Source organism: Symsagittifera roscoffensis, chromosome 6 (assembly GCF_963678635.1).
Source record: "Symsagittifera roscoffensis chromosome 6, txSymRosc1.1, whole genome shotgun sequence".
NCBI classification, from domain to species: domain Eukaryota; kingdom Metazoa; phylum Xenacoelomorpha; order Acoela; family Convolutidae; genus Symsagittifera; species Symsagittifera roscoffensis.
Window position 1 is genome coordinate 6,009,660 of NC_087067.1, and position 26,884 is coordinate 6,036,543.

Genomic DNA, 26,884 nt, shown 5'->3' on the forward strand with positions numbered 1-26,884 from the left:
TTTTTCCGTAGTTTATCAATGTTGATCCTTGTGCTGTTGCTAGCTTACTGGAGGTTTCAAGAGGTGTTAGTTTCGGATGTAAAGTTTTTATTTCATTCCATGTGGGAATGTTTATTATGTTTGATTCTGCTCCTGAATCAATTAAAAAATCTATTTCAAGGTCTGGTGGTTGAAATTCTTTGTTTCTTGGGCTTTCTAAGAGAAATGGTATTGTCCAAATTTTTTCTTTGGGTTGTTCTTTTTGTATATTCTGGTAGATGTGGTTTGTATTCAAGCATTTTGTTTTGACATTTTGATTGGGTTGTTCTGTAGTATTTTTTGCATTTGTTTCTTGCGTTGTTGGTGTGGAATTTATGGGTGTAGTGTAATTATTTTGAAGAAATTCTGATTGATTTTCATATATATGTGATGGAAAGGGTTGTTCATATATGACAGATTCATAGTCATTTTCGACTTTTATCATATTGATAGCAAGAGTGTTTTCAGTATCACTTTCTGAATCTGATGATGTACAGTTTATTTGATTGAGTTGTAACGTATCAGTTACTGTGTCATCAATACCTGGAGGGTCTGATGTTGTTTCTGGGTTAGCTTGTACTTGATTGATTTGTCTTTGATGTTTAGGTGTACTGCTTCTGTGGCGATTATTAGAGTTATTATAGTGATTATTATTCCGGTGTGGTGATTGGGAATAATTTCTATAACGATTATTATAACTTGGGTGTCGATTTTGTGAATTATTTCGCGATCTGTTTTGGTAATTATTGTTTGGTCTGTTATAGTTCGATCTATTATATGAGTTATTCCTTGATCGATTGTTCGGATAATTCTGGTTTCGGTTGTTTGAATAACTTCTATTTCGATTATAGGAGTAGTTTCTATTTCTATTGTATGATGAATTTCGTGATTGGTTGTTTGGATAGTACTTATTTCTTGATTGGGAATTAGATCTAGAAACAAATCGTTGTGTATTTGAATTTGATCTGGAGTAGTTATTTCGACTATTTGGTCTATTGTAGTGATTTTGTGATGAATTATACGTGTTTCTTCGTTCTGGTGATCTTCCTCTATAACTTGAGTTATATGGTGATTGATTTCTTGTATAATTTGTATTGTTCGGGAGTGGTTTTCCTGAACTGTTGTTGCTGTGGACTGTTTTGTTCGGTAGATTTTGATCTTTCTTCATGTATTGATAGAATGATTTATTTGGTTCTTTATATTTCTGAGGTTTATTTTGATTGTCTTGCTGTTTTTGTCTACATTCGGAAATACTGTGTCCGTATCGTCGGCAATAATTACACCATTTTTTGAAAGATGGTTTGCCTTTAAAGTTTGGGTTCTTTTCGTAAATATTGAGTATTTCAGTGATTTTTTCAACGAGGTCTGTTTCTGATTCCTGTATATTATTAATATTAGTGGGAGTCGTTTCAATTCTGTTAACGTATTGTAATTTCAGATTTTCCGTTTCTTCTAGTTTCATCGTGATTTCTGCTTGTTCTAGTTTGTCTACTAGTTTTCTAAAATCTAAATCGGGTTCTCGAATTGAAGAAGGATGGGATGCTCTCTTTTTTATTGCTATTTTCCTTAATTGTGGTGTTAAGGTCATCATTAAGATTTCTGTCATCTTTGTGTTTTTATAGTCATGTGTATTTAGTGAGTATGCTTTTCGAACTAGTGTTTCGATTCGTACTGCTATTTGCTTGATGGTTTCGTTTGGTAATCTACGAATTTCATTACATAAAACTCTTTGTTGTTGTTTGTTTCTTTCGGAGTCAAACATTTTTGAAAATTCTTGTGTAAATCTTTTCCAGTTTGATTTTATTTCTAGAGGTAGTACTGAAAACCATTTTTGGGCTGCGCCATCTAAGGTTGTTTGTATCAACGCTGTGCGTCGATGTATCCAGTTTTGATGTAGTGGCGTGTTAATTGGTTCAGGTCCTATGTTTAAAATCAAATTTGCTGTTACTGCATTTAAGTAATCTTCTACAGAGTATTCAGGGTCTGTTCCTGTGAAGACCATTAAAGGTTTATTTGATGTTATCGATGATCCACCCATAAGGTATGGATTCATTGTCATTTGTAATGATTCTGCTGCATTTGGCATTTGCGAAAAATTTGAAAGTTGGTTTCTTGTTATTTCATGTTGTTGGAGATAATATGGGAGTGGTATTTCATTTTGCATTTGTGATGGTTGATACGAGTGTGCAGTCATTGGATTTTGTTGTTGAATTGGTTGAAAAGATTGTGTATTAATTAGATTTTGTTGGTGAATTGGTTGTTGATGTTGTGCATCTATTGGTTGTGGAGAAAAATTTCTATGATTTGTACGTGTTTTCTGTATTCCTTGTCTACGATATTCTTGAGTATTTGGTGCAAATATATCTGGTTGTAAGAAATCATCATCTGAGGATAAATAATCCATTTGATAAGATGTTTGTTTTTTATTTCTATTTTGTTGAAAAAATGGGTAATTTTCACTGCGATCCTGTGGAGGATTTGGTTGAAAATTTTTGGAATTATATTGGGCCGTTGGGTTATCCCAGTTTCGAGGTTTTGTATATTGATTAAAATTCCTTTGTGGTTGATAATTTGTTTTTGATGGATGTGTATAATTATAATTATGGTCTGCAAAGTTGTTTCTAGTGAATGTTTTGCGTGTTTTTGATGGTATTGTCATGGGTCTGTATGTTTGGTAATCCATATGTGAATATTTAGGGGCAACCGAAGGTTTAACGGTTGATTGTAAGGTTACCTGTGTTTGTGAAGGATTTGTATTTCTTGGTGTTGTTAAATTTGGGCGTATTGGTGAAATACTTTGTTGTGTAGTTGTTGTGTGTACAATTTCTTCATTTATGAAGTGTGATGGTGTCTGGATATCTTGTTGAGTAAGATTCCTAGTTCCATTGAGGTTTTCGTTGTGTATGACTGTAGAGTTTAAACTATTATTTTGTGTATCGGGTAAAAATGTATTATAGTTTAATGGTGTTGCATCTATTGTTAATGGTATTACTCTTACATAATCTCTTATGTAAGATATTGTACCTATTGCTTGACTTGAGATTGATTGTGGAAAGCTTATAAATGCGGGATGAGACCATTCGGGGGTCCCAAACATAATCTGATTGTTCTGTGATAGCGGTATCATCGTTCGAATTTTGGGGTCTAAAATTTTTTCTTGCTTGTGCAATTAAATCAATATTGTGTGTGAAATAATCTATTATGAACCATGCTAAAATTTTCTGTAAATCGTGTTTGGTATGTTGTGAAACGTCGTCTTTCGTGAAATTTTCTTTAATGATGTTTAAATAACTAGAGAGTAGTGTGATTTCATGTCGTACTCTTAAATGTTTAGATGTTTCTGTCGGTGAGACATTTGTTAATGGGATTTCGTTTTCTAATATCGAAATATAACTATATATTATTGCGAAAACTTCATTGGTGAAAATGGAGTTTGCTCTTTGTGAGTTATGGTATTGGATGCTTTTTATATATTCTGAAAAAACTTTTGAAAATTCTAAATCAAGGTCGTCTGTTTGAATAGTATATGTTCTATTATTATGGTTTGGGGAAGTGAATTCTATAGAGTAGATTCCATACTGTTGTGTTATGTTGCATATATCTTTTAGATAGTGATCTATGATTTGTCTTTTGATTTTTACATCGGGGAACTCTGTTTTACATGGACTGATTCCGGGTTCAAATAAATTTACGAGTAAATTTTGACAAAATATGTGTTGTCCTCTATCAGTATCTGCATCTACTATAAAAGGAAAGATTTCATCATCATCTGGAGTTTCGTCACCTGGGGTGTGTGTTGAACTCATTTTTCCGTTCGATGACTGTTAATATGTAATTATTAATATGTCGAATTGGTTGATTCCAATTGTATAGATGTACTGGTTTGTGTTTATACTGTTTTTTTTATTCTTCTTTTTCCTCTTTGTGATGAATTTGAAGTTGTTTCTGAGTCAGAAAAATATAATTGATCGTGGAGTGGGTAATTTTTATCTATTGATTCTTTTAGTTTGTAAAGTTCGTCTAAACTGTTGGTTTCTGATTCTGAAAATGCGTTTCGATTTTTTGAAAATCTTTTTCGTGTTATTTGTCTCTGTTTAGTTATTATTTTCCTCTTTAGTGTTTGTCGTTTTGTGCGAATGTATCCAACTGTTTGTGTATGAGGTGTGATTACAAGGTCGTATTTTTTGTTATCTATTTCACAATTGTGTAAAATGATTGTTTGTTTATTTCCTAGGTTTTTAAATGACATAAGGTTTAGAATGACGGATGCAAAGGTTGTTAAATGATTTCTATTTTCCTAAACTGTTAGTTCTTACGATTTTTTGGTTAGCTTAACCTGGGTCTATTTGTTCAGGGTTGGAGAGAAAAGTATATCGATTCCGAAGAATGATTTTTACTTTCTCGTGACTAGTATAAGTTAAGGTGTTAACTTACTTAATCTTACTTAGGGGTAGTGATTGTGTTCAAGGGTTGGAGAATAGTAAATCGATCCACAAGGTTCAGGTATAATTAGAACGCGAGTAGTTCGTTAGATACTATTTTAAACTTACTAAGTCTAAGATTTATCCTGGGTCTGGTAAGAGGGGGGGTCAAGTGAAGGATGAATAACCGAAGTTCTTCACTGTTTATCCTAATTTGAATGATTAGTTTTGTTTAAAAATTTCTATTAGTCTTAGGTCTTTAGAAAGGGTTGGGTAGTGAATCGACGTTTGAGGTCGTTAGACACTAATTAAGTGGGTGGGGGAGAACAAAGTTGTTCTGTTTGATCCAAGGATAAGCCTTGATGATCAAATTTGAAATTTAATTAAGTAGAAAATGATTTAAGATCCAAGGATAAGCCTTGATGATCTGGTTTTAAAATTAAGTGACTTTAAGTTTTAATAAAATTTTAAATGTGTGTAAAGGAAAGATTTAGTGTTTTGATGATATTAGTGGGTTTATGATTGCTGTTATGTTTTAGGTGATGAAGCTGGAACAACAGGATGATTTATGATTACTAACCATTTATTGTCATGCTACTAATTTTTATTTTTATTTTCCAATAAATATTTTTCAAACATGTTTTGTATAATACTGCAGAGTTTTAGGAAAACGATCTTAGATCTTTTTATCAATCGTTATTGTATAATATTAATTTTGTTTAGCGCCTGAAATGATTTTGAAGATTAACTTCAAGGTTTTATGTTTGCAAATGGAAATCTAAATTCATTGCAAGTAGTATTCGAAATCTAAAAGTTTGTTCTGGCTTTTGCCGAACTATCATATAACTATACGGCAAGTTTCTACTTTGTCGTATGTCGTCTTTGGTTCGATGTCTTCTTCCAATTCCGGGTAGTTCTATTATGGTTCGGAATATTGGCTCTGATCTATTGAGTCGGAGAGACATTTCAATTAAATTATTGTCGTATAACATTTTGTAAATGTTTTTGTCTAATTTCTAATCTAAATTTGGTTAATTCTAATCTAGTAAGGTCTTGTTCGAGACTTATGGTCGCACCAGATGAGTTAGGACTGGGGTGTATAACTCATAGAGTAATTTCGTATAGGGTACACCGTCTGCTCGTCACGCTATCTTATTTTCGGCCGGATAGATTCGTGCAACTTCTTAGTCTAATACCGATCCTAATCTTACTCTTATACTATCTAGTCTCAGGTTGTTTAACTAGTCTCTGCTAGGCTCAATAGATCTAGGGTATACTGGTTTATTGCGGCTGCTGAAGTGCTCGGGAGAGTCCAACTAATTTCTAAGTTAAATTCAAATCTCTCTGGTGCTGAAATTACAAGTAACTTCAGCACTTACAAATAAGTGGGTTGTTAGTTAGATGGATCATGATTGGTTAATATTAAATACTTTACATTGGTAAAACATTTAATTTATCCAATCATAAAATATAGTTTAGATCAGGTTCCAAAGGGCAGTTGGAAAATTCAAGGCTCTGTCCTGATATACGAGCAGTGTGTTTTTATATCAAAATGATGTACATGTCGTAGAGAAACGACAAAAGTTATCCAAATGATATTTAACAAAAGTATAAAGTGAGCTTGCAATCCTGAGTGGCTCAAATGCCAATTCTTCCAGGGAATTGATGTTTTTATTGACAACGTGTTGAATATTTACAACAATTAAAATAGTTCTCTTCAATTGTTATTAATCTTAGTACGAAACGTTTTCTTTGAAACTGATATCAGGTTAACTGATTTTGTTGATCGACTTTGATACGTCTTTAAGAAAAGAGGGCCCTTTTGAACGTGCTCCTTCTTTAATAGACTAAGTGAAAAATCTCTCCCCTATAACCAAATGGCAAATTCAAACCGAAAAGGCCTTCATGCACTATGCTTCAATCTGATTGGCTGAAAAATAATACTTTTAACCAAGTGAACAATCTTCCTCCCACATTGATTTAGTGGAGGGGGAGATAATTCACTTGGTCAAAAATGGGTGCGTTAGGGTTTAAGTTTGATAATAAACAATATCAGCGGCAAGTTGAACTAGCTCCCTGTGAAGCTTGTATCAGCTCTTTTGACTTTTCTATCATTTTTAAGTCTTTTGATTGTGACTCCCTAGAATGCGGCTCTTTTCCTCTCCCTCCATCTCACATAATTATCAATTTTATGGTATAACGAGGGGTTTAGTAGGGTTGGGTTTGAGGACTAAATATGTTGTCATAGCCTAATTAGTCCGCATGCCAATTTTTCTAACAACCGTACAATGTGAACAGACACATTACTAAAAAAAGTCGCTGGTCGGGTAAAAGGAAAAAGAGCCGTCTTCTGCGCGTAAAGATTGTGCTGAAAAAATTTCCACGGGAAAAAAACTGTTTGTTTTTCGCACGGTTTTCTTCGGCGAAATAGTTTACACGACGAAGAGGTTAACTGTATCAGCCTCTGTTCCTCCTTTGCGCTTCGACTGCTTAAGTATCAATCTCTTGAAGTTTGCCCTTTCTCTTGAAGGATGACATGATTAGAACGTAATGCATTGGGATAAGACCTTGATTGAGAAATGCCTTAGACATCCATTTTGGACGCATAAAACATTTGGATTGTTTAGATGGTTTTGACTCAAGTTCGAAGAGTGCTGCAAAAACCGAGTGGCCAGCGTGAAATTTCTCGTTATTGCTCGCAACTGCTCAAAGACGCCGACTTTCTGTTCAGTCCTAACCCGCCCAAATCATCGAAACAACGAGTTCTGGAGCTGAACGCTAGTTCGCAGTCAGTTCAAAACAAGGGACTGTTACACGAATGTGGAAACGTGAACAAAAGGAATATTTCACACTCCAGTTGGACTCCTGTCAAGGATGAGTTCTTGAAAGACCACATTAAGCTACCTGTAAATGGTTAGTCTGCTGGCTTTTTCTTTACTCGTTGGTCCTGTCGTACGTAGTAATGAAACTCATACCCTTTTAGTTATACTAACTCAACTGTTAAGCATATACAAGTTTAGTAATTTGTTATAAGTTTTCCCCATATCGCAATAAGGAGCCGTAGTTACACGATCAAAGTGCTGGCAAGATCAATCAAGGCGACAGGTATGGGTTTTATCAACTGGGTTTCCATGTTATTTACGGCCTCCTCTCAAATTGCACCGCGAATTTTGAGGGATTCTATGCTTGTGTATATATTTTTTGTACCTGCGAATGTTCACAACTTTAGTGACGAGGCTTTCACGAGGAATGCAATTCAACATACAATTTTGCAATTATTGATGTTTTTGCGTTATGTTTCTGTTCTATGTTTGTAGTTGGTTAGTGTTTGCTGTCTGTCTACGAGAATTTGTTGTTCTGATTAGTATACTGGAGACAGCCGGGAGTTGCACCCGTGACCTCTCGAACCCTTAGCGAAAAACATACCACAAGACCACTGTCCCATAATTTAGCTTCGATGCGTTCCTACTTTTTGCAAATCAAAATCCTTGCGTTTTTTAGCAGTTTTTCTAGTTTTGATGAGTTTTTATGGGTTGAATAATTATTTTAAGTTGTTTACTGTTAGCTATTTTCTACTGGAAATTAACAATTGTGTTCTGTAAGTTTATTGGGGACTACCGAGAATCAAACCAGGGACCTCTCGTAACCTAAGCGAGAATCATAACACTAGACCACTTTCCTAAGTATTTTGGTTCGATGCTTTCCTACATTTTTCGCAAATCAAGATCATTGCGTTTTATAACTTTTTTTAAAGTGTTGATTCGTTTCTCTGGGTTTAATAATTATTTGTTGTTTACTGTTAGCTATTTTTTTCTACCAGAAAAAATATATATTTTTCTGTTAGTATTTTGGGGACAGCCGGGATTGAACAAGAACACGGGACCTCTCGCACCCAAAGAGAGAATCATACCACTAGACCACTGTCCCACATGTTAAGCTTCGATGCATTCCAACATATTTCGCAAATCAAGATCATTGCGTTTTTTAACAATTATTTTTGTTTTTATGAGTTTTTGTGGGTGTAATAATTCTTTTAAGTTGTTTGATGAGTTTAATTGATTTTCTGAGTTGCATAATGTTTGCTGTCTTTTTACTTGAAAATGTATTTTTTTTGCTAGTTTAAATGAGACATCCGCTGTATAAATCCGGAACTTTTACCGCTCTACTTGAGACTCGTACCTTTAGATCACTGTCCCATATTTCAGCGTCGATGCTTTCCCACTTGTTTCACAAAAAAAAGAATGTTTAGTTTTTATCCGTTTTCATCCATTTTCGTGAGTTTGATAACTATTGTAGGTTGCTTAGTGTTTGCTGTCGTTCTACAATTTATTATTTTCTGGTAGTATCCTGGGGCCAGCGGGGAATTGAACACGGGACCTCTCGCACCCAAAGAGAGAATCATACGACTAGACCACTGTCCCATGGTATTAATTTCGATGCAGTCGTACCTGTTTCACAAATCAAGCGTGTGTTTTTTTTGTCCGTTTTTTTTCGTATTAGGGATTTTAATATTTTTTTTCTAAGTTGCTTAGTGTTTGCTGAATTTTTACTGAAGTTTTTGATTTTTTTCTGCTCGTTTAACTGAGACATCCGCAGTATAAACCCGGAACTTTTACCGCTCTAATCGAAAATCATACCTCTAGACTACTGTCCCAGATTTAAGCATCGATGCATTCCTACTTGTTTCACAAAAAAAATTGTTTAGTTTTCATTTGTTTTTGTGAGTTTAATCATTTTTGTACGATGCTTAGTGTTTGCTGTCGTTATACTAGAATTTATTATTTTTTGTTAGTAATCTTGGGACACCCAGAAATTGAACCCGCGACCTCTCGCGCACGAAGCGAGAATCATACCACTAGACCACTGTCCCATGGTATTAGGGTCGATATAATCCTAAATCTTTCACGAGTAAAAGTTTTTCTTTTTTTGTCCGTTTTTCTTCGTTTTAGCGATTTTAATTTTTTTTTTAAGTTGCTTAGTGCTTGCTGTCTTTTTACTAGAAACTGTAATTTTTTTTCTGCTAGTTCAAGTGAGACATCCGCGGTATAAACCCGGAACTTTTACCGCTCTACTCGAGAATCGTACCTTTAGACCACTCTCCCATGTTTCAGAGTCGATGCTTTCCCACTTGTTTCACAAAAAAAGAATGAATAGTTTTTATCCGTTTTCATCCATTTTCGTGAGTTTAATAACTATTGAAGGTTGCTTACTGTTTGCTGTCGCTCTACTACAATTTATATTTTTATGTTAGTTTTCTGGGGACTGCGGGGTATTGAACATGGGACCTCTCGCACCCAAAGAGAGAATCATACCACTAGACCACTGTCCCATGGTAATAATTTCAATGCAGTCCTACCTTTTTCACAATCAAGATTGTTTTTTTTTTGTCCGTTTTTCTTCGTATTAGTGATTTTAATAGTTTTTTCTAAGTTGCTTAGTGTTTGCTGTCTTATTACTAAAATTTTTGAGTTTTTTCTGTTCGTTTAAATGAGACATCCGCAGTATAAACCCGGAACGTTTACCGCTCTAATCGAAAATCATACCTCTAGACTACTGTTCCAGGTTTAAGCAACGATGCATTCTTTTTTGTTTCACATAAAAAAAAGAATGTTTAGATTTTGTCCGTTTTCATTTGTTTTAATGAATTTAATAATAGTTTTAGGTTGCTAAGCGTTTGCTGTCTTTATACTAGAGTTTATTAATTTTCGTTAGTAATCTGTGGACAGTCGGTAGTTGAAACCGGGAGCTCTCGGACCCGAAGCGAGAATCATACCGCTAGACCACTGTCCTCTGACTTTCGCTTCGATGCCGAACAACGTTTTTCGCAAAGGACAATCATTGCGTTTACTAACCGTTTTTTAAATTTCTGCTAAGCGTTTGTAGGTTTAATAATTTTTAAAAGTTGTTTACTGTTAACTATTTATTTTACTAGAAAATCTGAACTTTTTTCTGTAATTTTATTGGGGACAACTGGGTTTGAAATCGAGATCTCTCGCACCGTAAGCGAGAATCATGCCACTAGACTATTGTCCATGTATTTAGCTTCTATGCATTCCTTCATACTTCGCAAATCAAGATCATTGCGTTTTTAACAGTTTTTTTTTTGTTTTGCGGGACAACAGATAATGGAACCCGAGACTTCTTGCACCATAAGCGATAATCATTCCACTAGATCACTTTACCATGTATTTAGTTTAATAATCATTTCAAGTTGCTTAGTGTTTGCTGTCTTTATACTATAAAGTCTTTTTTTTAGTACTCTGGGGACAGCCGGGAAGTGAACCCGGGACCTCTCGCACCCGAAGCTAGAATCATACCACTAGACCACTGTCCCATGGTGGTAGGTTCCACATATTCCTACATCTTTCAAGATTATTCGTTTTTTTGTCCGTTTTTCTTCGTTTTAGTGAATTTAATTTTTTTTCTAAGTTGCTTAGTGTTTGCTGTCTTTTTTACTAGAAAATGTATAATTTTTTTCTGCTAGTTTAAATGAGACATCCGCGGTATAAGCCCGGAACTTTTACCGCTTTACTCGAGAATCGTACCTTGAGACCACTGTCCCATGTTTCAGCTTCGATGCTTTCCCACTTGTTTCACAAAAAAAAGAATGTTTAGATTTTATCCGTCCTCATCCATTTTCGTGAGTTTAATAACTATTGAAGGTTGCTTAGTGTTTGCTGTCGTTCTACCACAATTTATATTTTTATGTTAGTTTTCTGGGGACAGCGGGGTATTGAACATGGGACCTCTCGCACCCAAAGAGAGAATCATACCACTAGACCACTGTCCGATGGTATTAATTTCAATGCAGTCCTACCTTTTTCACAATCAAGATTGTCTTTTTTTATCCGTTTTTCTTCGTATTAGTGATTTTAATAGTTTTTTCTAAGTTGCTTAGTGTTTGCTGTCTTATTACTAAAATTTTTGAGTTTTTTCTGTTCGTTTAAATGAGACGTCCGCAGTATAAACCCGGAACTTTTACCGCTCTAATCGAAAATCATACCTCTAGACTACTGTCCCAAGTTTAAGCAACGATGCATTCTTTTTTGTTTCACATAAAAAAAAGAATGTTTAGATTTTGTCCGTTTTCATTTGTTTTAATGAATTTAATAATAGTTTTAGGTTGCTAAGCGTTTGCTGTCTTTATACTAGAGTTTATTATTTTTCGTTAGTAATCTGTGGACAGTCGGTAGTTGAAACCGGGAGCTCTCGGACCCGAAGCGAGAATCATACCGCTAGACCACTGTCCTCTGACTTTCGCTTCGATGCCGAACTACGTTTTTCGCAAAGGACAATCATTGCGTTTACTAACCGTTTTTTAAATCTCTGCTGAGCGTTTGTAGGTTTAATAATTTTTTAAAGTTGTTTACTGTTAGCTATTTATTTTACTAGAAAATCTGAACTTTTTTCTGTAACTTTATTGGGGACAACTGGGTTTGAAATCGAGATCTCTCGCACCGTAAGCGAGAATCATGCCACTAGACTATTGTACATGTATTTAGCTTCTATGCATTCCTTCATACTTTGCAAATCAAGATCATTGCGTTTTTTAACATTTTTTTTTGTTTTATGAGTTTTTGTGGGTATAATACTCATTTTAAGTTCTTTACTGTTAGCTATTTTTCTACAAGAAAATATAAGTTTTTTTCTGTAAGTTTATGTGGGACAACAGATAATGGAACCCGAGACTTCTTGCACCATAAGCGATAATCATTCCACTAGGTGGCCGCGTTCCAGCATTTCAAAAAATTTTTAGGTGGGGTAGGGCCCCCACCGGTACAAGTAATCTCCCTAAATTGGTCTTTAGAGAATTTTGACAAAAAAGTCGATTCTCGAAATTGTCAGGTTAGATTGGTCTAATTTTTTGCATGCGGCCCTAAAATGTCAAACGAATAGGGGTTTCCTTTTGTGATTTTTTGACCCAACAATTTTTAACAGGTGTTTGGGCTAATTTGGGCTTTTTGCCCAATTTGGGAAAAGTTTTTATTTTGCTTAATTCTCAAAAATAAGTAAAAATTTTGATATTTTTATGAAAATGCGTCTAAATTGATCTCAGCAGTCCTATCTAACGAACTAATTATCATGGTGGTGGAGGTTTTTGAATCTGAGAAAATTGATTTTTTTGACTTTTTTTTACCCATTTTTGACTACTCTTTCAAAATGAAAGCTTTTAACGAAAAAACTTGAAAAGAATTTGCTATATTAATTTAATTGAGCTTAAAGGGCATTGCTCTGGTTTTCTTAGCTAAAATGAAAAGTTTCAGCTAAAAATTGGCACTTTTTCAAAACAATCATTTTTTTCAAAAAAATTTTAAGTTTTTGATTTCTTTTCAATTTCTTGTTCAGAAATAAAGTTAAAAAACGATTATTGAGTCAGAGTAAATTTTTTGTTTCCACCCTAATGTACCTTATGTGGGAGTACTGTTTGTACTATTTTTAGGCCCTCATTCTTGTTTTTAGCCAAGATTTTGCTTTCGGAATTCTGTGAAAAAAGTCGAAAAAACATGTTTTTTTGACCTTTCTCAAAATTTTAAAATAAGTGATCCACTTGTTGTTAGTCGCCAGATAAGGTCTCCAAAAACCTCGAAGACTCCAATAAACAGAGTGATGAGATTTTTTTTAAAATTTTTCAAAATTCGAATTTTTCGATTTTTTTTGAACTTTTCAGCTGAAAAATTATTCTAAGTATCGCCATTTGAAGAAGAAAAAAAGATTAAAGTTCAAAATTTTCTTTCTTTTCTGAATTTTTTTTCTTCCAGGCGTGTTATCAAGCTAAAAATGGCTCATTCAGACTATCTGCTTAGCTTGTTTAGGTTCCAGTTTCTCAAGTTGGCTCAAAGGTGCCTTAAGTGGAGGCGACAAGGAAACATAGCCAGAATGAAAACTTCATAAAATCTATAATTTTCAACATTTTTTGGGAATTTAAAATGCTAGACCCACTAAGTTGGGTACGCTGAATCGTAATACGCAATTAATTTTCACTTTTTTTCAATTTTGAAAATTACAAATTTTTGACTTTTTTAAAAAAAAAACATAATTTTTAATTTTTTTTTTTAAACATTTTACATCTATTGATGTTGTTTCTGCCAAAGTGTAATAAACGGCTAGAACAGGAATCTTCATTACTTAAGAACAGTGAGTGGTGCGAGGAAAACAAAAAAAAAGTGATTCATTTCTCCCGATTTACAAAAGAAAAAAGAAAAAAAACTGTTTTTAAATTTTTAAATTCATTTGAAAACTTACAATTTTTCGCATCATTATCCCTTACTAGTTTTCACCAACCGCATTTGTAACCCCCTAACAACAATTGTTCTTGGAAGCATTGATTAATAAAATCAATTTTTAAAAAATTTATACAGCTTCTCATGAGGAACTGAAAACAAGCATTAGTGAAAAAAACTTTGTCAAAAATTGAAAACAACTATCCGTTATCCTGGATCGAGGTAGGATGCTCACTCGGTCCCTCTGGGACCTGTAGAGGGAGCAGCCGTAACCGTAAATTCTACGCTTAAAATCTGAAATCAGCCTGATCGGAATTATGACATTAGCGGAGATCAAATAAGTTTTTGAAGTTGCGTTCTTATTTTGAACAATTTTTTTCTTTCCATTTCCTTCATTTTCCATTTTATTTTTGCCGAAATCAGTCTCACTGCATGCCCGGTATTAGCAAAAACTTGATTGTTTCACACTTTGATATCTTTGGTTTTTTTGGTGGTAGTTTCAGTTAAAATTTATCAGAATTTTCCTTTGAAAAATATTCACCTGATAAAATTAATTGAGCATTGGCATTTGCGCCCGAATGGCGCAAGGCTAATGTGAATGCGTAGAGTCCGACGTCTTTGCTTGAGGCCATGATATTGGCGCATGACCTTATTGTTTTGGTTTCAGAAAATACCAAAAACAAAAATAAGTCACGTGACCTTGAGGGTGCTAGGTGGCCGCCGCGTCCGGCTATGGCGTTCAGCAGAGACAGGGGAAGGGGCCCCGTCGGTTCGAAGGAACAATTACCTTTTACCCTTTTCATGCAGAATAAGTCGTGTTCTCGAAAACTGGAGGTCAGAATTCCCTAATTTTTTGCATGCAGCCCCGTATGGAAATTCTAAGGATACACTTTTGCCCCGTTTTGCCAAAATTTTGTTATGTGTTGACTTATAGAGGGAAATGGGGGGCAAAAATGGTAAAAAACACGTTTTTTGATAAAAATCACCTATTAACTCTGTTTTGGTTCAAAAAATGGGGTATATTGACAAGAAATGGATGAAATTAGACTGTTTGGGGAGCCCAATTATAAAAGTTTGAGGAAAAATTTTCCTCTCAAAAATTTGAGTTTTTTCAAAAACTGCAACAAAAATGATGTTTTTTTTGTAACTAAAAAGGTGTTTTTTCCACTTTTCTCAAAATGGGTGAATTTTCGGCTCTAACCCAAAAACACATTCTGAACAGGTTAATAAAGTGTGTTTTAGTGAAACAAATTGATTGGAACACTTTATTTTGACTTTTTGAAAAAAATTGATTTTTTACGTTTCTGACTCAACATTGTATTCAAAAAAACAAAAATTTTAAAAAGTGAGAAAAAATGAATTTTGATGGCTTATTTGAGCTTGCCATAGACATTTTAGTAGGTATAGAGTATTTAAACGTCAAAATTGAATAAAAATTATGGTTTTTACAATTTTTTTTCTCGGCTAATTTACTACTATTTTACTACAAAAAAAAATTGCCAAATTTCGAAAAAAAAGTCTTAAATTCGGAAGTGGCCAACAAAACTGTTCTAGTTTTTTGCATGCGACCTAACAAGGACACTACATATACACCCTACACCCTATTTAGATCACTGCTCAATCCTATAGGTTTGAAGACGACTTTACCCGATTTATCTACCTTTTTGAGTTAACCAAAAAGTTGTTTTTTTTTGCCTTTTCTCTAAACATGGAAATTTTACGGCTTTGGTCTTGAAAACCATTCTGAGCAGGTTCATATATTGTAGTCTAGTGATTTAAGCCAATTGGAGCTACTTTTAATGACTTTTGAAAAATGGGTTTTTTCACGTTTCTGTCTCAACTTTTTTTTCCAAATAAAATTTTTTTTTATTTTTTCTTTTGCTTCTAATCAATTTGAGACAAACTTAACCTCTTTGTGACAAATTCCAAGTCCAATTCAGCTATTAGTAACAATTGAAAGTCCACGTACTTGACAATGGCTTCGAAAAAAAATATGAGGACTGTTTCCGAAAACTTGTTTTCGTTGGAACGGTCCTCTTCATGAATCACTGAAAAACATAAGTTACTTTGGTTTAGAGTTCTCTAGAGACTGATCAGGTGTAGATTCAGTCATTGAAAGTATGAGAAATCTTTTTCGATCTTTTCTAATCACATACAGAATGTTTTGTGTTGTTGCTTTTGTGACACCTTACAAAGTTCATCAGATACCGTTTCAGAAAACTTTCGAGCAAAAAAGAGCACCCGAAGGGTGCTCCTTTTGCGAGTGCGTTAAGCGTTCCCCTGCTCCGCCCCCCGCGGAACCCACTCGTCAAAAGTCACTTAATTAGCGGGGCCACAGTGACAACTAGGTGGCCGCGTTCCAGCATTACAAAATGTTTTGAGGTGGGGTAGGGGCCCCCACCGGTACAAGTAATATCCCTCAAATGGACTATAGAGAAATTTTGCAAAAAAGTCGATTCTCGAAATTGTCAGGTTAGATTGGTCTAATTTTTTGCATGCGGCCCTAAAATGTCAAACGAATAGGGGTTTCCTTTTGTGACTTTTTGACCCAACAATTTTTAACAGGTGTTTGGGCTAATTTGGGCTTTTTGCCCAATTTGGGAAAAGTTTTTATTTTGCTTAATTCTCAAAAATAAATAAAAATTTTGATATACTTATGAAAATACGTCTAAATTGATCTCAGTAGTCCTATCGAACGAACTAATCATCATGGCAGTGGAGGTTTTTCAATCTGAGAAAATTAATTTTTTTGACTTTTTTTTACCCATTTTTGAATACTTTTTCAAAATAAAAGCCTTTAACGAAAAAACTTGAAAATAATTTGCTTAATTAAATTATTTGAGCTTAAAGAACATTGCTCTGGCTTTCTTAGCTAAAATGAAAAGTTTCAGCTAAAAATTGGCACTTTTTCAAAACAATCGTTTTTTTCAAAAAAATTTTTAATTTTTGATTTTTTTAAAATTTTTTGTTCAGAAATGAAGTTCAAAAACGATTTTTGAGTCAGAGTCAATTTTTTGTTTCCAACCTAATGTACTTTATGTGGGAGTACGGTTTGTACTAATTTTAGGCCCTCATTTTTGTTTTTAGCCAAGATATTGCTTTCGGAATTCTGTCAAAAAAATCGAAAAAACATGTTTTTTTGACCTTTCTCAAAGTTTTATAATAAGTGATCCTTTTGTTGTTAGCCGCCAGATAAGATCTCCCAAAACCTCGAAGACTCCAATAAACAGACTGATGAGATTTTTTTAAAATTTTTTCAAAATTTGAATTTTTTGATTTTTTTTGAACTTTTCAGCTGAAAAATTATACTAAGTATCGCCATTTGAAGAAGAAAAAAGGTTAAAGTTCAAAATTTTCTTTCTTTTCTGGAGTTTTTTTTCTTCCAGGCGTGTTATAACGCTGAAAATGGCTCATTCTGACTATCTGTATAGCTTGTTTAGGTTCCAGTTTCTCAAGTTGGCTCAAAGGTGCCTTAAGTGGAGGCGACAAGGAAAAATAGCCAAAATGAAAACTTCATAAAATCTACAATTTTCAACATTTTTTGGTAATTTAAAATGCTAGACCCACTAAGTTGGGTACGCGGAATCGTAATATGCAATTAATTTTCACTTTTTTTCAATTTTGAAAATTACAAATTTTTGATTTTTTTAAAAACAAACATAGTTTTTACATTTTTCTCTTTTTTAAAACATTTTACATCATATTTATGTTTTTTCTGCCAAAGTGTTATGAACGGCTAAAACAGGAATCTTCATTACTTAAAAACAGTGGGTGGTGTGAGAAAAACTTAAAAAAAAACTGATTCATTTCTCCCGATTTACAAAAGAAAAAAAGAAAAAAACTGTTTTTAAATTCATTTGAAAACTTACAATTTTTCTCATCATTATCCCTAACTAGTTTTCACCAACCGCATTTGTAACCGCCTAACATCAGTTGTTCTTGGAAGCATTGATAAAAAAAATCAATTTTTTAAAATTTATACAGCTTCTCATCAGGAGTTGAACACAAGCATTAGTGAAAAAATATTTTGTGAAAAATTTAAAACAACTATCCGTTATCCTGGATCGAGGTAGGATGCTCACTCGGTCCCTCTGGGACCTGTAGAGAGAGCAGCCGTAACCGTAAAATCTACGCTTAAAGTTTGAAATCAGCCTGATCGGAATTATGACATTAGCGGATATCAAATAAGTTTTTGATGTTGCGTTCTTATTTTGAACAGTTTTTTTCTTTCCATTTCCTTCATTTTTTCTTTTACTTTTGCCGAAATCAGTCTCACTGCATGCTCGGTAATAGCAAAAACTTGATTGTTTCACACTTTGAATTCTTTGCGTTTTTTGGTGATAGTTTAAATTAAAATTTATCAGAATTTTTCTGTAAAAATTTTTTTTCACCTGCCAAAATTAGTTGAACATTGGCATTTGCGCCCGAAGGGCGCATTGCGAATGGGAATGCGTAGAAGTCCACATATTTGCTTGAGCACATGATGTCGATGCATGACCACGCTCTCTTTTGGTTTGACTAAATACGAAAAACAAACATCCACCACTAGTACCTGATTGTGCTAGGTGGCCGCGTTCCAGCAATTCAAAAATTTTTTAGGTGGGGTAGGGCCCCCACCGGTACAAGTAATCTCCCTAAATTGGTCTTTAGAGAATTTTGACAAAAAAGTTGATTCTCGAAATTGTCAGGTTAGATTGGTCTAATTTTTTGCATGCGGCCCTAAAATGTCAAACGAATAGGGGTTTCTTTTTGTGATTTTTTGACCCAACAATTTTTAACAGGTGTTTGGGCTAATTTGGGCTTTTTGCCCAATTTGGGAAAAGTTTTTATTTTGCTTAATTCTCAAAAATAAGTAAAAATTTTGATATACTTATGAAAAAACGTCTAAATTGATCTCAGCAGTCCTATCTAACGCACTAGTCATCATGGTAGTGGAGGTTTTTGAATCGGAGAAAACTGATTTTTTTGACTTTTTTTTACCCATTTTTGATTACTTTTTCAAAATAAAAGGCTTTAACGAAAAAACTTGAAAATAATTTGCATCATTAATTTATTTGAGCTTAAAGGGCATTGCTCTGGCTTTATTAGCTAAAATGAAAAGTTTCAGCTAAAAATTGGCACTTTTTCAAAACAATCATTTTTTTCAAAAAAATTTTCAGTTTTTGATTTTTATACAATTTTTTGTTCAGAAATAAAGTTATAAAACGATTTTTGAATCAGAGTCAATTTCTTCTTTCCAACCTAATGTACTTTATGTGGGAGTACTGTTTGTACTATTTTTAGGCCCTCATTTTTGTTTTTAGCCAAGATATTGCTTTCGGAATTCTGTCTAAAAAATCGTAAAAACAGGTTTTTTTGACCTTTCTCAAAAACTTAAAATAAGTGATCCACTTGTTGTTAGCCGCCAGATAAGGTCTCCCAAAACCTCGAAGACTCCAATAAACAGACTGATGAGATTTTTTTAACATTTTTTCAAAATTTGAATTTTTTGATTTTTTTTGAACTTTTCAGGTGAAAAATTATTCTAAGTATCGCCATTTGAAGAAGAAACAAGGTTAAAGTTCAAAATTTCCTTTCTTTTCTGCAGTTTTTTTTCTTCCAAGCGTGTTATCACGCTGAAAATGGCTCATTCAGATTATCTGTATAGCTTGTTTAGGTTCCAGTTTCTCAAGTTGGCTCAAAGGTGCCTTAAGTGGAGGCGACAAGGAAAAATAGCCAAAATGAAAACTTCATAAAATCTACAATTTTTAACATTTTTTGGTGATTCAAAATGCTATACCCACTAAAATGGGTACGCTGAATCGTAATATGCAATTAATTTTCACTTTTTTTCAATTTTGAAAATTACAAATTTTTGATTTTTAAAAAAAAACATAATTTTTAAATTTTTCTCTTTTTTAAATCATTTTACATCATATTGATGTTTTTTCTGCCAAAGTGTTATAAACGGCTAGAACAGGAATCTTCATTACTTAAGAACAGTGGTTGGTGCGAGGAAGACTTTAAAAAAAATGATTCATTTCTCCCGATTTACAAAAGAAAAAAGAAAAAAACAGTTTTTAAATTCATTTGAAAACTTACAATTTTTCTCATCATTATCCCTTACTAGTTTTCAGCAACCGCATTTGCAACCGCCTAACATCAGTTGTTCTTGGAAGCATTGATTAATAAAATCAATTTTTTTAAAATTAATACAGCTTCTCATGAGGAAATGAAAACAAGCATTAGTGAAAAAAAAATTTGTGAAAAATTAAGAACAACTATCCGTTAACCTGGATCGAGGTAGGATGCTCACTCGGTCCCTCTGGGACCTGTAGAGGGAGCAGCCGTAACCGTAAATTGTACGCTTAAAATCTGAAATCAGCCTGATCGGAATTATGACCTTAGCGGAGATCAAATAAGTTTTTGATGTTGCGTTCTTATTTTGAACAATTTTTTTCTTTCCATTTCCTTCATTTTTCAATTTATTTTTGCCGGATTCAGTCTCACTACATGCCCGGTAATAGCAAAAACTTGATTGTTTCACACTTTGAAATCTTTGCGTTTTTTGATGGTAGTTTAAGTTAAACTTTATCAGAATTTTTCTTTAAAAAATTTTCACCTGGCGAAATTAATTGAGCATTGGCATTTGCGCCCGAAGGGCGCACTGCGAATGGGAATGCGTAGAAGTCCACGTATTTGCTTGAGCACATGATGTAATGTCGATGCATGACCAGGCTCTCTTTTGGTTTCAGAAAATTCCCAAAACAAAAATAAGTCACGTGACCTTGAGGGTGCTAGGTGGCCGCCGCGTCCGGCTATGGCGTTCAGCAGAGACAGGGGAAGGGGCCCCGTCGGTTCGAAGGAACAATTACCTTTTACCCTTTTCATGGAGAATAAGTCGTGTTCTCGAAAACTGGAGGTCAGAATTCCCTAATTTTTTGCATGCAGCCCCGTATTAAAATTCTAAGGATACACTTTTGCCCCGTTTTGCCAAAATTTTGTTATGTGTTGACTTATAGAGGGAAATGGGGGGCAAAAATGGTAAAAAACACGTTTTTTGATAAAAATCACCTATTAACTCTGTTTTGGTTCAAAAAATGGGGTATATTGACAAGGAATGGATGAAAGTAGACTGTTTGGGGAGCCCAAATATGAAAGTTTGAGAAAAAATTTTTCTCTCAAAAATTTGAGTTTTTTCAAAAACTGCAACAAAAATGATGGTTTTTTTGTAACTAAAAAGGTGTTTTTTCCACTTTTCTCAAAATAGATGAATTTTCGGCTTCAACCCAAAAAACCATTCTGAACAGGTTCATAAAGTGTGTTTTAGTGAAATAAATTGATTGGAACACTTTATTTTGACTTTTTGAAAAAAATTGATTTTTCACGTTTCTGACTCAACATTGTATATCAAAAAAACAAAAATTTTAAAAAGTGAGAAAAAATGATTTTTGATGGCTTATTTGAGCTTGCCATAGACATTTTAGTAGGCCTAGAGTATTTAAACGTCAAAATTGGATAAAAATTGTGGTTTTTACATTTTTTTTTCTCGGCTATTTTACTACTATTTTACTACAAATAAAAATGGCCAAATTTCGAAAAAAAGTCTTAATTTCGGAAGTGGCCAACAAAACTGTTCTAGTTTTTTGCATGCGACCTAACAAGGACACTATATATATACCCTATTTAGATCACTTCTCGATCCTATAGGATTGAAGACGACTTTACCCGATTTATCTAACTTTTTGAGTTAACCAAAAAGTTGTTTTTTTTTGCCTTTTCTCTAAATATGGAAATTTTAGGGCTTTGGTCTTGAAAACCATTCTGAACAGGTTCATATATTGTAGTCTAGTGATTTAAGCCAATTGGAGTTACTTTTAATGACTTTTGAAAAAAGGGTTTTTTCACGTTTCTGACTCAACTTTTTTTTCCAAATAAAAAAAAATGTTTTTTTTTCTTTTGCTTCTAATCAGTTTGAGACAAACTTAACCTTTTTGGGAAAAATTCCAAGTCCAATTCAGCTATTAGTCACAATTGAAAGTCCACGTACTTGACAATGGGCTCGAAAAAAAATATGAGGACTGTTTCCGAAAACTTGTTTTCGTTGGAACGGTCCTCTTCATGAATCAATGAAAAACATAAGTTACTTTGGTTTGGAGTTCTCTAGAGACTGATCAGGTGTAGATTCAGTCATTGAAAGTATGAGAAATCTTTTTTGACCTTTTCTAATCACATACAGAATGTTTTGTGTTGTTGCTTTTGTGACACCTTACAAAGTTCATCAGATACCGTTTCAGAAAACTTTCGAGCAAAAAAGAGCACCCGAAGGGTGCTCCTTTTGCGAGTGCGTTTAGCGTTCCCCTGCTCCGCCCCCCGCGGAAACTACTCCTTCGAAAGTCACTGATATAGCGGGGCCACAGTGACAACTAGGTGGCCGCGTTCCAGCATTACAAAATTTTTTGAGGTGGGGTAGGGGCCCCCACCGGTACAAGTAATATCCCTCAAATGGACTATAGAGAAATTTTGCAAAAAAGTCGATTCTCGAAATTGTCAGGTTAGAATGGTCTAATTTTTTGCATGCGGCCCTAAAATGTCAAATGAATAGGGGTTTCCTTTTGTGATTTTTTGACCCAACAATTTTTAACAGGTGTTTGGGCTAATTTGGGCTTTTTGCCCAATTTGGGAAAAGTTTTTATTTTGCTTAATATTCAAAAATAAGTAAAAATTTTGATATGCTTATGAAAATACGTCTAAATTGGTTTTAGCAGTTCTATCTAGCGAACTAATCATCATGGTAGTGGAGGTTTTTGAATCTGAGAAAATTGATTTTTTTGACTTTTTTTTACCCATTTTTGAATACTTTTTCAAAATAAAAGCCTTTAACGAAAAAACTTGAAGATAATTTGCTTAATTATTTTATTTGAGCTTAAAGGGCATTGCTCTGGCTTTCTTAGCTAAAATGAAAAGTTTCAGCTAAAAATTGGCACTTTTTCAAAACAATCATTTTTTTCAAAAAAATTTTAAATTTTCGATTTTTTTACAATTTTTTGTTCAGAAATAAAGTTAAAAAACGATTTTTGAATCAGAGTCAATTGATTGTTTCCAACCTAATGTACTTTATGTGGGAGTACTGTTTGTACTAATTTTAGGCCCTCATTTTTGTTTTTAGCCAAGATATTGCTTTCGGAATTCTGTCTAAAAAATCGTAAAAACAGGTTTTTTTGACCTTTCTCAAAATTTTAAAATAAGTGATCCACTTGTTGTTAGCCGCCAGATAAGGTCTCCCAAAACCTCGAACACTCCAATGAACAGACTGATGAGATTTTTTTAAAATTTTTTCAAAATTTGAATTTTTTGATTTTTTTTGAACTTTTCAGCTGAAAAATTATTCTAAGTATCGCCATTTGAAGAAGAAAAAAGGTTAAAGTTCAAAATTCCCTTTCTTTTCTGCAGTTTTTTTTCTTCCAGGGGTGTTATCACGCTGAAAATGGCCCATTCACACTATCTGTATAGCTTGTTTAGATTCCAGTTTCTCAAGTTGGCTCAAAGGTGCCTTAAGTGGAGGCGAAAAGGAAAAATAGCCAAAATGAAAACTTCATAAAATCTACAATTTTCAACATTTTTTGGTACTTTAAAATGCTAGACCCACTAAGTTGGGTACGTTGAATCGTAATATGCAATTAATTTTCACTTTTTTTCAATTTTGAAAATTACAAATTTTTAATTTTTAAAAAAAAAACATAATTTTTAAATTTTTTCTCTTTTTTAAAACATTTTACATCATATTGATGTTTTTTCTGCCAAAGTGTTATAAACGGCTAGAGAAGTAATCTTCATTACTTAAGAACAGTGGGTGGTGCGAGGAAAACTTGAAAAAAAAATGATTCATTTCTACCGATTTACAAAAGAAAAAAAGAAAAAAACAGTTTTTCAATTCATTTGAAAACTTACAATTTTTCTCATCATTATCCCTTACTAGTTTTCAACAACCGCATTTGTAACCGCCTAACATCAGTTGTTCTTGGAAGCATTGATTAATAAAGTCAATTTTTTTAAAATTAATACAGCTTCTCATGAGGAATTGAAAACAAGCATTAGTGTAAAAAAATTTTGTGAAAAATTAAGAACAACTATCCGTTAACCTGGATCGAGGTAGGATGCTCACTCGGTCCCTCTGGGACCTGTAGAGGGAGCAGCCGTAACCGTAAATTCTACGCTTAAAATCTGAAATCAGCCTGATCTGAATTATGATTTGAGCGGAGATCAAATAAGTTTTTGATGTTGCGTTCTTATTTTGAACAATTTTTCTCTTTCCATTTTCTACATTTTCTATTTTACTTTTGCCAACATCAGTCTCATTGCAAGCCCGGTAATAGCAAAAACTTGATTGTTTCACACTTTGAAATCTTTGCGTTTTTTGGTGATAGTTTAAATTAAAATTTATCAGAATTTTTCTTTAAACAAATTTTTTCACCTGGCAAAATTAATTGAGCATTGGCATTTGCGCCCGAAGGGCGCATTGCGAATGGGAATGCGTAGAAGTCCACGCATTTGCTTGACCACATGATGTCGTTGCTTGAAGACACTCTCTTTTGGTTCCAGAAATTACTAAAAACTCAAAACAAGCCACTAGTACCTGATTGTGCTAGATCACTTTACCATGTATTTAGTTTAATAATCATTTCAAGTTGCTTAGTGTTTACTGTCTTTATACTATAAAGTCTTTTTTTAGTAATCTGGGGACAGCCGGGAAATGAACGCGGGACCCCTCGCACCCGAAGCCAGAATCATACCACTAGACCACTGTCCCATGTCGTCAGGTTCGTTATAATCCTACATCTTTCACGAATTAAGATTATTCTTTTTTTGTCCGTTTTTCTTCGTTTTAGTGAGTATTTGCTGTCTTTTTACTAGAAAATGTATAATTTCTTTTCTGCTAGTTTAAATGAGACATCCGCGGTATAAACCCGGAACTTTTACCGCTCTACTCGAGAATCGTACCTTTAGACCACTGTCCCATATTTCAGCGTCGATGCTTTCCCACTTGTTTCTCAAAAAAAAAGAATGTTTAGATTTTATCCGTCTTCATCCGTTTTCGTGTGTTTAATGATTATTGAAGGTTGCTTAGTGTTTGCTGTCGTTCTACTACAATTTATTTTTTACTGCTAGTTTTCTGGGGACAGCGGGGAACTGAACAAGGGGCCTCTCGCACCCAAAAAGAGAATCATACCACTAGACCACTGTCCCAAGGTGTTATTTTCGATGCAGTCCTACCTTTTTCACAATCAAGATTGTCTTTTTTTGTCCGTTTTTCTCCGTATTAGTGATTTGAATAGTTTTTTCTAAGTTGCTTAGTGTTTGCTGTCTTTTTACTACGAGCTGTTAGTTACGATGCATTCCTACTTTTCTTTACAAATCGAGATTTTTCCTTTTTTTGTCCGTTTTTCTTCGTATTAGTGATTTTAATAGTTTTTTCTAAGTTGCTTAGTGTTTGCTGTCTTATTACTAAAATGTTTGATTTTTTTTGTTCGTTTAAATGAGACATCCGCAGTATAAACCCGGAATTTTTACCGCTCTAATCGAGAATCATACCTTTAGACTACTGTCCTAAGTTTAAGCAACGATGTATTCTTTTTTGTTTCACATAGAAAAAAGAATGTTTAGATTTTGTCCGTTTTCATTTGTTTTAATGAATTTAATAATAGTTTTAGGTTGCTAAGCGTTTGCTGTTTTTATACTAGAGTTTATTGTTTTTGTTAGTAATCTGTGGACAGTTGGGAGTTGAAACCGGGAGCTCTCGGACCCGAAGCGAGAATCATACCGCTAGACCACTGTCCTCTGACTTTCGCTTCGATGCCTAACTACGTTTTTCTTAAAGGACAATCATTGCATTTATCAACCGTGTTTTTAATTTTTGCTGAGCATTTGTAGGTTTAATATTTTTTTAAAGTTGTTTACTGTTAGCTATTTGTTTTACTAGAAAATCTGAACTTTTTTCTGTAATTTAATTGGGGACAACTGGGTTTGAAATCGAGATCTCTCGCACCGTAAGCGAGAATCTTGCCACTAGACTATTGTCCATTTATTTAGCTTCTATGCATTCCTTCATACTTCGCAAATCAAGATCATTGCGTTTTTTAACAGTTTTTTTGTTTTGATGAGTTTTTGTGGGTATAATACTCATTTTAAGTTCTTTACTGTTAGCTATTTTTCTACTAGAAAATATAAGTTTTTTCTGTAAGTTTATGTGGGACAACAGATAATGGAACCCGAGACTTCTTGCACCATAAGCGATAATCATTCCACTAGATCACTTTACCATGTATTTAGTTTAATAATCATTTTAAGTTGCTTAGTGTTTGCTGTCTTTATACTAGAAAGTCTTTTTTTTGTTAGGAATCTGGGGACAGCCGAGAATTGAACCCGGGACCTCTCGTACCCGAAGCGAGAATCATACCACTAGACCACTGTCCCATGGTGTTAGATTCGACATTTTCCTACATGTTTCACGATTTAAGATTATTCTTTTTTTGTCCGTTGTTCTTCGTTTTAGTGAATTTAATTTTTTTTCGAAGTTGCTTAGTGTTTGCTGTCTTTTTTACTTGAAGATGTATAGTTTTTTTCTGCTAGTTTAAATGAGACATCCGCGGTATAAACCCGGAACTTTTACCGCTCTACTCGAGAATCGTACCTTTAGACTACTGTCACATGTTTCAGCGTCGATGCGTTCCCACTTGTTTCACAAAAAAAAGAATGTTTAGATTTTATCCGTGTTCATCCATTTTCGTGAGTTTAATAACTATTGGAGGTTGCTTAGTGTTTGCTGTCGTTCTACTACAATTTATTTTTTTCTGTTAGTACTCTGGGGACAGCGGGGAATTGAACACGGGGCCTCTTGCACCCAAAGAGAGAATCATACCACTAGAACACTGTCCTATGTACTTAGCGTCGACGCGTTTCTTCATTTTCCCATGGTAATAATTTCGATGCAGTCCTACCTTTTTCACAAATAAAGATTGTCTTTTTTTGTCCGTTTTTCTTCGTATTAGTGATTTTAATAGTTTTTTCTAAGTTGCTTAGTGTTTGGTGACTTTTTACTAAAATTTTTGATTTTTTTCTGCTCGTTTAAATAAGACTTCCGCAGTATAAACGCGGAATTTTTGCCGCTCTAATCGAGCATCATATTTTTTGAGTACTGTCCCAGGTTTAAGCATCGATGCTTTCCTTCTTGTTTAACAAAAAGAG

The 26,884-nt window shown here is 33.9% G+C and overlaps 1 protein-coding gene and 1 non-coding gene across 2 annotated transcripts in view; one reads left to right on the plus strand and one right to left on the minus strand.

Moving 5' to 3' along the window:
• The window catches only part of LOC134847776 (2-(trimethylamino)ethylphosphonate dioxygenase-like), a 188,396-nt gene that overhangs the window by 20,544 nt on the left and 140,968 nt on the right, over positions 1–26,884 (plus strand). Inside the window, exon 2 of the mRNA XM_063864993.1 lies at positions 7,067–7,352. Coding sequence (XP_063721063.1) covers positions 7,067–7,352 — 286 coding nt within the window. The remainder of the gene's footprint in view (positions 1–7,066; positions 7,353–26,884) is intronic.
• Positions 26,042–26,113, minus strand: Trnap-cgg (transfer RNA proline (anticodon CGG)). The gene has a single exon. It is a non-coding gene; the product is annotated as a tRNA-Pro (tRNA).